The sequence below is a fragment of the Neocloeon triangulifer genome, unplaced genomic scaffold, assembly GCF_031216515.1.
Source record: "Neocloeon triangulifer isolate White Clay Creek 2 clone unplaced genomic scaffold, ASM3121651v1 ptg000002l, whole genome shotgun sequence".
In the NCBI taxonomy this organism is placed as follows: Eukaryota; Metazoa; Arthropoda; class Insecta; order Ephemeroptera; family Baetidae; genus Neocloeon; species Neocloeon triangulifer.
The window spans coordinates 5,728,850-5,740,613 of NW_026775545.1; the positions used below are offsets into that span (position 1 = coordinate 5,728,850).

At 34.8% G+C, this 11,764-nt stretch overlaps 1 protein-coding gene and 1 long non-coding RNA gene across 2 annotated transcripts; both read right to left on the bottom strand.

Annotated features, from left to right (window-relative positions):
* Positions 1-449: 449 nt before the first annotated feature.
* On the bottom strand, positions 450-1,234 carry LOC132205095 (macrophage mannose receptor 1-like). The gene is made up of 4 exons (XM_059633963.1): positions 1,077-1,234; positions 954-1,021; positions 780-894; positions 450-720 (listed from the first exon to the last, which is right to left on the bottom strand). Exons 1-4 carry the CDS (start codon positions 1,165-1,167, stop codon positions 497-499), a joined length of 498 nt encoding a protein of 165 aa, XP_059489946.1. The 5' UTR covers positions 1,168-1,234; the 3' UTR covers positions 450-496.
* An 8,743-nt stretch (positions 1,235-9,977) lies between these two features.
* LOC132205316 (uncharacterized) lies at positions 9,978-11,152 on the bottom strand. Its single transcript, XR_009442685.1, has 3 exons — positions 11,013-11,152; positions 10,805-10,945; positions 9,978-10,743 (listed from the first exon to the last, which is right to left on the bottom strand). It is a non-coding gene; the product is annotated as an uncharacterized LOC132205316 (long non-coding RNA).
* Positions 11,153-11,764: the final 612 nt, after the last annotated feature.

Sequence of the window (11,764 nt, forward strand, 5' to 3'; positions counted from 1 at the left end):
TGCTTTGGCAGTTTTCTTAATTTTAATAAATTCATGGTTTTGCGGTTAAAAGTTAGGCAGAATTATTTTTAAAAAAGAAAGTAATTTTAAAAATATTTTCAAATATTCGGTCAGAACTTTCATCCAAAACATCTTTATTAAAATAATATTTTCAAAAAAAAATCCAGGATTTTTTATGTGTCATCTTATAAATAAGCTATATCACTTAAATATTTTAAGTATCAGGTTTTACTCACTTAAATTCAAATGACGTCTAACTGATTTACTTTATCTTTTGTGATAATGATAGATCTTTCTCCATTAAATCTTATTAACATGTACTTAAATCAAATCGAACATGCATACAACTTTATAACAGATTTTTAAAATTTTAATATGTGAAAAAATTATGTTTTAATTTTATGCTTATTTTGTATTAATTCTGAATTATTCAATAATATTCAATAGCATGATATTGCCAGACTACTTTATTGATAATAGTTTGCTCACTGCATTTTTAAGGCTTGTAACACTTCTCTGGAAGTTCGCAGATGATGTGGTAGAACAGTTCAGCACGAATATCATACAAAGTGGCATTCTTGAGTACCACAGCGGTTCGCTCAACTCCACCAGCCTCATTGGGTTCTCCGGCGGTGAAAAATTCCAATGGCACTGGCTTTCCATTGCTCCAGGTGTAAATGCCTTGGATTTCATCGTAAAACCCAGAAGTCCAGTAATTTGCTATGTAATATTTTTTCTTCAAATGATTGAGTTTTTAATAATTTCCCATTGTTTAATACCTCTTTGACTTCCAGCTGTTGCATCCCAAACAACTTGCATTTCCTCAACAGAATCAAAAGTGACCTGTTCTAGCCCAAAGTTTTCGCAAAATAGGCGCGTTTCATTCCACGTAGGCTTTGAATTTTAATCAATATCATGAAAAGCAATGGAAAATTGACTTTCTAATTACTCACAAAGCTTTTGTCGTCAATATAGTACTTTCCGGTTGACAATTCCACCATTGGGTGAGGAAGGCCTTGTCCTATTATACAAGATTTTTTATTAAAATGCTCGTTTTTAGTGATGATGCAGCCTACCTGCATGATTGCAGTTGATTTGTGCTAGAGACGATGTAATCCCTATGTAAAGTAGAGCAATGAGAGAGAAAAGTACCTTCATCTTTGGCATTCACCTCTGATGTCAATATAGAAATATGTGCTTGTTAATAATCTTCAGCTCTTTCAAGGATGATATTACGTCGCTTATTGAGTGGCTAATCATTATCAGTAAAACAGCCAGGTCATCATCAAGTGATTTTAAAATTTAATTTTCACAAGATTGATATGAAACAGAAAAAACTTGCTTTGCTCCTCGCTCTTAGCTTTATTTGAAAAAAAAAAATATGTTTTTTTATTATTACATAAACTAAACATTTAATTATTAGCACTTTTGCTGGTCAAATTTTTGTGTGATTTAATCGGATCTTATCAAATATCAATAAAAGTGTTTAGTTGTTACCTGCTGATTAAAAAGTTGACAATTTTATTGATTGTGATTGCAATGCTCACCTGAGATTCTTTTTTATCTAGCTGGTGAGCGAAAGGGGGCTGTCATCGGACGATCATCGTTTTTGCACATGGAGCCGGTGCTTGAATTGGGGGGCTGTGTAATATGCAAATCGACGGCGCACTCTGAATACGAGAGATTTTCACATCGACACGCACACGCGTGAAACAGGGCGTCGCGCGTTTTTATATTTGCCGCTTTTATTACAATTCTCGATGATACTCGAGAGATTATTTATTCAGCAAAGTGTCAAACCAGATTCGTTTTGCAGAGGCAATAAAAAAATGCTGTACACACACTCGAATACATAACACACAGCCCAGAGCATGAATGTGACAAAATGACGGCACTCTCAATTGAGAGCGGCTGTAAATCTCGGCTTTTAATTTTATTTTTCAACCCCGCAGCCGCCGGGAGGGAAATAAATAAATGCGGATGGAAGAGTTTGTAGCGCCAAGATTTGGCAATCTCTTATTAACCAAAACTTGGTTTATATATTATGTATGATGAGGTTTAAAAGCTTGAATCAATATCTAATATTTGATAAATTAATCATGGAATAAATTTTGCTTTACACTTCACATTTGACTATACCATCCAATCTTCAAGGTAGTTACCTTTTACTGAGCTTCGAAATTTCTTTCTCATTGCATGGTATATATGTATATTATTTTTTTTATAGATAATAACTAGATAATGATTAATAAATTAAATAAAAAAATTGTACCGAAAATTATATAATTTAAAAAATAAAAAAATAATTAATAAAATTATAAATATGATATTTGAAAGGTTAAAGATTTTTTTTTAAATTATAATAAAAAATTTGACTATTTAATAAAAGTTAGATTGTTAGTATTAGTTTTGCTTACGAGCTCAAACGTGCTATACATAATTATAATTTTTGAAGGGGAACAGTGTACATTTAATTTATATGCCGTTTAACAATGCAATTAATCATGAGGCATAACTTCAGAATTTGAAAAAAATTAAATGTGATTTTTTTAATCAAAGGAGCATTTTATATTTGCCTCAAGGTCTGTAATCTTATAAACAATTTTCATTTGAAAACCAATAAATTAGGTAAAAGTAGATAAAAAAAAATTTAACGAGCTTGCTTGATAACCGCTGTTGTCAATTTAATATTTATTTGAAAAAAAAATTAAGTGCGTCAAAGTCGTTACACGCAGTGGCGTCAAAAGTGGCATATTAAATTGAAAATTCTGTGCGGTGGAGTGCGTGTGTGCAAAAGTACCCAATGGAATCGGTGTGAATGGTTCGCAAGTGATTACACTTCAATTTGCCATATGCGAGCGGCCGGCTGCTGCATGACGGGTTGAAAAAGTGAGCAAACCAATGTCACGATTCAATTATCACAGCCGCAATATCGCGAAAGAGTGCTCGGATTAAAAACACGGTTGGCGCGGGGGAGAGTTTTGTGTTAATGCCACTGGTCGGGCGTATTTAGTTCACGTTTGAATAACCTGTCAAGTGAATTATTATTAAAACTGTGCATACGCGCGTATCCCCTGTCATTTGAAAAATATAACAAAATTCACCACGGCGAATATAAAACTGCGGGGCCGGACGAACGCGTCCGTCGCTCCGATGTATTAAATATATTCGATTTTACACGAGCGCATGTAGGTGCCCGTGCCGTATGGAGAGGGTATTAATTTATGGATGTGTCATATTGCGCGCATCACATGGTTAACTTGTTTTTATAAATTCCGTATCATCACTTCAGCACGGCGTTCAAAAGTATTTTTTTTCACATAGCACTCTCTGCTGCTGTTTGTGAACGTATGTGTGCTGATATTTATTATTTTTATTTTTTCACTAAATCAAACTGCTACTCTGGTCTGTATTTCTGCAACTGTCTGATGTGTCGTGTATTTTATTATTTCATGCTCACTGCGGATGGCGTTTTTTGTTCGAGTGTTCGCGCTGCCGCCGCCGACTGAGTGCTATCGACTGTATTTCCAACTGGCGATGGTCATTGACATAGACACAAACTGTATACACAAAGTCCCATTTGTAGGTTTTCATTTAAATTCTGTGTACAAAATGAGATGGAAAAACGGCAGAATGTTTCTTCTTCTGTTTCAAATTTTTTTTATGTTTTTTAAATAAGTTACACAAATTAAGTGAGCTTAAATTTTCAATTAAAATTCAAATTTCTAATTTTATTTTTAATCTTTTTGTTTACTTTTCTTTACCAATTGAATTACAATTTCCAACAATCATGAGAAGAGATTAAGGTTTTTGCCACTAGGAAATGAAAAATGCAACCTGCATAGCATCTACGTAGATCAAGTTGCATATTGTTTGAAAGCATCTATTGTTGTTGCAATGCACTTCCTGCGTAGTTTCTTTTAGTGTTGAGCAGGTTGCATATCCTATAATTCCTGACAAAAGGACATAACATTAATTTAAATAGAAAATACTTACAAAAAACTCGTACATAATATGGTTTTGCCAAAAGATGAATTAAAAATTCAAATACCATTTTAAATTGCAATTATGACTTCTGAGTCCAAAAAATTGGCAAAAATAATGGCCTGATTTGAATCAATCATAAATCATATATAAAATTTTTTAGCACCATAACATCTTAATTTAATGTATTGATCAAAAGAGGTGCAAAATCTCTAGCTACATCAGATGATAAAAGATAAAAATCTTGAACCTTTTCAGATGTTCGTGATCAAGAAAGCTCTTTACTTTCCTTTTCCATGGCAGGCTAAGTGCGACTTCTTTCCGTGTTTTTTCCCTTTTCCGTCGTTGCACGGCCATAAATTTGTAAGTAACGCGCGAGGCATTAGCTGAAGCACACGCACGTTCATTCGGCGCGCAATAAGTCTATAGAGTGAGCATTATGACTTCCCGCTAGTTCTCTCTCTCCTAAAAAGAATGTATTGCGAGTGATCTCTTTTCGGGCACATAAACAGAGAGCGTGGCCGGTAGTAGAAGAAGAAGTGCTGCTCAGCTTCTGATGACCAAACCAACTTTTATTGGCAAAGTTGCGCTAAATCCAAATGGACCCACTTTTGCTACCTTCGGACGAGGGCAGAGGGCTTTTTCATCGTGAGTGAGAAAAGCCATCAATGCGCCTCGCTGTTTTCCCTTTCACCCCCCAATATCATCCAAGCCCAGCTTTTGTGCAGGCACGTTATATGGCGCCCGAGACATTTATAGTTTTTGCTATAAATTTAATTATATTTTTATCAAATTGTGATAGGTTTATTACATGACAATGGCACCTTCTGCAATATCCAGCGTGTGCCCTTGGTGATGATAAAAATAATGATTGATGGCCTATTTTATGATTCTGGACGGTCCTCCTATATTGTGTGCAAACTTTGCTTTATCTCGGGGTGTTTTTCGTTGCTTTACGCTCCACGACCTTTCAAATCGATCAATCGGTGCTTTTTCTTATTATCTTGCTTACTTAATGAGAAATGATAAAAATATATGCAATTTAATAATTAATATTAAAATATATTTAAAAAATTTAATATTTGAAAATAATGTATATGTCTTTTTTTAACTCGATCAGCCTTTTTAGTTTAAGGAAATTTAAAATTAAGAATTGTGAATAGAAAACACAAATTTGAACTTTTAACTTGTAACACTTTTGCCATTTGCTCATGCAAAAAAAAGATGCAGCGTAGTTTCAATTCTTTGTCCCCTCACATTTTTTCGCAGCAACGGCAGCGACCAAACGAAGCAAACAAATTAAAAGTTCGCATTGCACGTTTGAAATTCTAAACGAGCGCGAGACACTCGTCGTAACTCAATTCGGAGGGCGCGGACCTCTTTTTCCTGTTCGCATCCACTGCTGCTTTTTTTTCTTTTTTTACTCGAATCGCCACAAACAGCGACCGGAATTATCGTAGCTGGTGGTGCCTGCGGAAGCGAGCGACGCGGACTTTCCTTTCCTTTTTTTGTGATTATTTAATTCAATTTCACCCCTTTGGACTTTGAGTTCGCTAATTAGAGATTGGGCAATAAAAGAAACAACGGTGGCGCGCGTGTGTGTGTACAAGCGCGGCTCATTGTTTTTCATTCTTTGTCAGCAGCCGTCCGCCTCTTTCACAAAGAAAATAAAATAAAAATTACAATTAGGTTTTTTGTTTCAGCAGGCAGAGAGAGAGAAGCATTGCAGTTCAAATACAAATAAAACAAAACGCGCGACAGACGGCGAGCAGAAAGAGAGCGAAAACGAAGAGAGGTCGTTTTGACTGGTGAAAAATATCCAAACAAGATGACGATGTGACATTACGTCGAGTATGCGAGGGAGGGCAAAAAACACGGCCGAAATGAAAAAAAAAATTCGCTGCCTCGCGCACGTATATATTATAACGTCGACGTCGAAATAAAGCTGCTCAGCACAAAAAGGTGAAGGGCTGTACAAAAGGCTGCTGCAGTAGCACGGGGGTGTCAGTGAGGTGGAGATGATGTACCCTTTTTTCGTGTTTCTTTTATCTAATGAGAGACTAACTAAAAACAGAACACACGCGCGCACTCACAATGATAATGATCATTTTATTTTACGCGTTTGTACCTTGCCACACTCTTCGTACTCGCCGTATGTGCACCGGCCTGACTTTAATTACCCGCCCTTCCAGCTCTGCTTGCGCTCGCTCTCACGCTTGACACGGCACGCCGACGCGCACTTCAGCAATGCGAAGACTGCAGGAGACGCTTCAATTGTCAGCAGAAAATTGCGCAGTTGGTGATTTAAAAAATATCAGCCATATTTTAATTTGCTCGCCAACAGAAAACGTTTCTAGATTTTAATTTTACGTAAAACATTAGAAACAAATTATTGAAGAGTCAAATTTACATTGTTATTAATGAATTATGTAAACCCATAGAAAAGTATCAGACATGCGTTATATTTATTATAAAATATGAAAAAGACATGTTTCGAATTTCATATGCAGTGGCAAAACTCTACTGAAGAAGACATTAATTTTTTATATCAAATACAAATGACATCATTACTCTAGTATATTTATTTATTTAAATTTATGAGCTATAGAATAAAAATTAACTTTTTTTATCGAATTCTTGACATAAATTTTTCTGCAAATAAATATGTGTATCTACTGTAATTTTTTTTAAATAAATAAAAATTATTTAAAAAAAGGATTCAATAGTTATAAAGTAAATAAATGAAGAAAGCATAAATTTTATGTCACTTTTTTATTAACATGGAATAAAATAATTAATGTATGTTACTTGTAAAGCCACTTATCATTTCATGTGCGCTCTTTCTAGTGCCAAAATTTTTTCGCTAAAATAAATCAATTTGTATTTATTAAAAAAGTGGTATGCTCATGCACTATAATTTTCATTATTTTTCTTGGTATTATTTTTTTATGAAGATACATTTTGCAAATTTTATGCTTTAATTATTGCATATTTCTCAAAAATTACAATTTATATCAAAATAAAATCTTTCCATAGCTATTTCCGAATTTTTCACACATTCCAATTATTCAAAATGCAACACCTGCTCCTGGGTAGTCAAATATGACGGTTTTTAAACACCCTATAGTGTTGTAGGTCGGCCCGTTTGTTTATCTCCCGCCAGATAATCTGTCGAGAGAAACTCGATTCCGAACAGAAGTTCAGGGATGTATATTTCTGTGAAGGTTTTTTTTGTGTGTGATTCTCTCTGTCGAGACGCTTTTCTCAAGAGGCGCAGTCAATAGAAGTTATAGGGGTTGGACGCGCCACATGTTAGGGGATGCTATCAGAAAGGGCGGGGGGCGGGGGCGAGAGAGACAAGATCGGCGGCTCAAGAAAGAGTATCGGCGCCACTGAAAGAGAGCAGCTGATGGCGACGGCCCGGGCAATTAAACGAGATAATGAGGCAAAAACAATATGGGAAGGCGCTTCCTCCAGATCAGATCAGCGCCGAATATTTCGAGAGAGCAGGAAGTTTTTGCCTCTTTGATCCATGTGTCCCGATCTTGATCATCCAAACACACACACGCTGATAATGAGTTAAAGAAGGAGGATGCGCGCACTTCTGAGATGTCTGGTTGACACATGGCCTCTCTGTGCGCGCCTATCGGCAAATTGTGTATGTGTGTAGTCATTTGAGAGGGTATTTTGGGAGGTGTGTGCGTCTGTTCGATGGGAAAATTCCCGGCTAATCTGCCGAAGGGAAGCCCTAAATCATTCAAATGTGCGCAACTGGGACTCAATTGACGCCGCAGAAACCCAAACCATATTCTCACTACTTAAGAGCAACAACTGCGGAATATCCGTTCTATTTCTTGGAAATTCCACCGCATACATGTGCATGATAAGATTTGTATTTGGATAAAAAAAATCTGTTAGCTCTGACGTATTGAATGATGATAAGAAATTTTCAGGAAATATAAACATTCAAAATATATTTCCTACAATCGTGGATTAAAACTTGGAATTGAGTTTTAAAGCGAGTATTTCATGTAACTGAAATTAAATTAAATCCACCAACAAAATTGAAAGTTGATCTTAATCTTCCTAATTACTTTTACAAATTTCATGAATTAAATATTAATTTAATTTTTTTTTCATTTGCCTGCAATCTTTGTTGTTGAATAACAAATTTGATTTATTTTGTTTATTTTTTTACTTCTGCGCTTTATATTCCAAACAAAATACCAAACAATCAGATGAAGGCAAAATTGGTAATTAATCATCGGCAATGCTATTGATCCGGGAGAAAATCGCAACAAACAAAACAGCGGAAGGGTGGGTCTCTGCCGCAAAAAGAGTAAAATCGCTACTCACTCATTCATTCGCGCCTCGGCAATTAATCACCTCGAAAAGCGGCAGCAGCCAATTGCAAAAAATAATCCCGACTGACTGACTGACTGACTGCTGGCTTTGCGCTGCGAGTGAATGATCTCTCTTGACGGTTTTGTTTGCGTTTGGCGTGTGCGGAATTGACAGAGTATAAACCAAAAATCAGAACAACATATTGCATCATCATCCCCCGGTGGCTGCTCTGGAGCTGTCAGGTGCTTAATTTTCGAAAAACAAATGTGAACGTGGCTCTGTTTATAAATAATATCGTCTGCCAGACTTCAATTTTTCTTCTGCAAGCGTAAAATTTTTTTTCAATGATTACCAATAAAAACAATTTGTTATATGATAAATTTTTATTATTAATACATACATTGTAAACTCAATTATCATATCATTTAGGTTTATTGCTAAAATTATTTTCTATGACGGATTGATGAATGGAACTAAATAAGCAGAAATAATTTAAAGTTCGCACAAAATTAGCTCAAATTAAAAATTCAGTGAGGAGTTCCTAGCCAGGCAAATGAAACGAGGAAAAATTAAATCAAGTTGATGGAGGCCAGCAATTTCAGATTCAAGTGATGCAAAAGGCAGGGTAATTTGAATAAACATTGCATAAAGCAACTCTCGCGTCCATTTGGCGACGAGTTTTGTGTGAAAATACACGCGTGCTCTGCTCTCTCTGCACATCACGGGGCAGTTTTGCCATACTTTTCAATTATTTACAACACGAGACCAACTTCTCTAATGACATTCCGGTGTGCTTGCCGGTCTCGCGACGAATGTTTGTACAGGAGAGAGGAGGGGTATGATTATATTTATTTTAATCACCATTTCATCATATTAGAGTTGACATTAAATTATATTCACCTGCGAGCGCGATAGTACAGAGAGAGAGACACAAACATCGTCAGAATTCATGTGTGTTTGTGCGCCGAGAGCTGGTAATGAAAGAACTTGATTAACACAGAAAATGACTATCCATGCTTATTTTTTTAATAGAATAAAGAATACGCTCGGGCTGCCACAGCGTGAGTGAGAGAGAGGGCCGCTGTTTTTTTATTATGTTGTTTTGTGTGGCAAAAAAAGTATTATACGGAGGGCAGGAGTCGCGCGGGTGTGTGTTTTTAGCACTTGATGTGTGTGTACGGGTATGCGCTCATTTTACACCTTTTCATCACACGTGCAGCGCCGTATATACAGAAAAAAAAATAACAGTTCAGTTCATTTTTTAATTATGATTTGATTTATATGCATGAGCCGGGGAGAAGGGCATTCGCATGCTTCGCGACTCCAGAATTTTTTCATCGAATGGAGAAAAACAATGCTCGCTGAGAGAATAATGAGAAATTACTTTTTCTTCCACTGTTAATTTAATTGCGAAACTATTTATTAATATTTAATATCATCAAAAAACACATTACATGCCAAAAATTGCTTCTCTATACTTGTACTCAATAAATTAAAAAGTCTTGTTTATTAAGATTTTTTAACAATGAATTATAATTTTTTTCATTTTTTACAATTAAAAATTTTGATTCTTATTGGGCTTAAATAAGGTCTTCTGTAATATAATTAATTTTAATAAAATACGGGAAAGTTCCTGATGAAAGAAGTAATTAAGACTGTTTTCAATGAACAAAATTTATTTAGGAAGAGTAAAAATTCCTAAGAATTTAAAGCAATTTAGTGTGTTTATATATGTTTAGTAAGCATTTATATAAATTGGATCTGGGTTTGCATTATTTGCAGAAGTATTTGTTTCAAACAGTACATTATTTTGACTTTGAAAAACAACCTGTCCGTTCGTTATCTCGTTCTCTGGCTCTCTCACTTCAATCTGCAAGGCAAGCTGATTCCTCATAGTGGATTGGTTTAAACTATTTTTAATGTCTAGTTTCATTTTCACTACTACCACAAGTAGTGCTATTACAGTTACAGCAAGTACACATATAATGGCTAGAAAAGTATAATTTGACTTATTAAAATCCTTACGGTCAAAAATGGTATTATTTAAATTGCTTGACAATCGATTAACCTCCTGATTACTTGCATTCAATTGTTCTGCAATAAATATGTTGCTATCTATAAGTTTCAAGAGGTTCAATAAAACCACATTGTATGAAACTCGAGATTTGATTTGTTTAAGAATATTATTCAGACAGCTCCTGTCACATGTAATTTTTTCACCAGAGCAATTTACAACAGCCAAATTATAATCAGACGAGTATTTGTAATAATAATAATAATAATAATAATCATCATCATAATATTCTTCCCTTTTTGATGGTACCGTGGTTTGCTGGCCGTTAATGCAATACATCGACGAATTTGTGCAAGAAGAACTCTCCCTATATTTTTGTGGAACGCAGTCCTTTAAGTATCCTACAAGGATTAAATTAATTACATTGTTGACAACAACATAAAATGTACACCGTTTACAAACCTTGCATATTTAGGTATCCTGTATGTCTTCCAGGCCGTTTATTGCATGTAATATTAATATAATTCAATTGTTTCATCTGCTTGCATTCGCAAATCAAATTTTGGTAACACTCAGTGCAGTCAAAAAGGTAATTGTAGCAATCTTAAAATAAATAGAAAATACAATAAATTGATTATATCCTTGAATAATATCTTAAAATTATTTTTACCTTCCGGAGCTGTTGAGCACAACGTTAAAAATATAATGTTGAAGAGTGCCAGGGCAAAAATTTTGTCCATTGTAAAATCAAATACTAGGCGACTTCAGACTAACTGAAAACTTCTGTATAGCCAAGCTCAAGAAATGTCTCTAAAATGCCTTGTTTTTCTTGACCCATGATTGCGATCTGTGCGCATGGCTACTCTATTATCTTGAATTAATTTCAGGCATTTCCTGGGAGTTGATAGTGAGATGATAAAATTTTTTATTCAAAGGGTATAAGATAAAAAGCAAATTTTTATTACGGCTACAAACTTTTGAGCTGCAGAGCTATATTACGAGTATTAATAAAAACTTATTTTTTTACGAAGTATAATGTTAAATCAATGAAAAAACTAATTACGCTGCTATCCTTTAATTGCAAAATAATCCATTAATATTGGGATATGAATAGAAAAAAATATAATGTTTTATTAGTTCCTGAAGATGTCAATTTTGAAAAATGAATTTTTTTCTGGTAATTTTCGAGCTTCTAATTAAGAGCTTTTTCACACACAACTCTTATTGCAGGTAATGTTTTCACTTCAGAGCAATTTATGGCAGTCGAAGAATAAATTTACGTATATTTATATATAAAAAATGAAGGCGCGGGTGGAGTCGTCGTTTGAGGTAATTACAAAATCCGGCGCGTAGCAACACGCAGCGCAGAGGTGGCAGAGGGCATAATTATTGTTATAACACCCTTAATTATTTTGCTCTCTT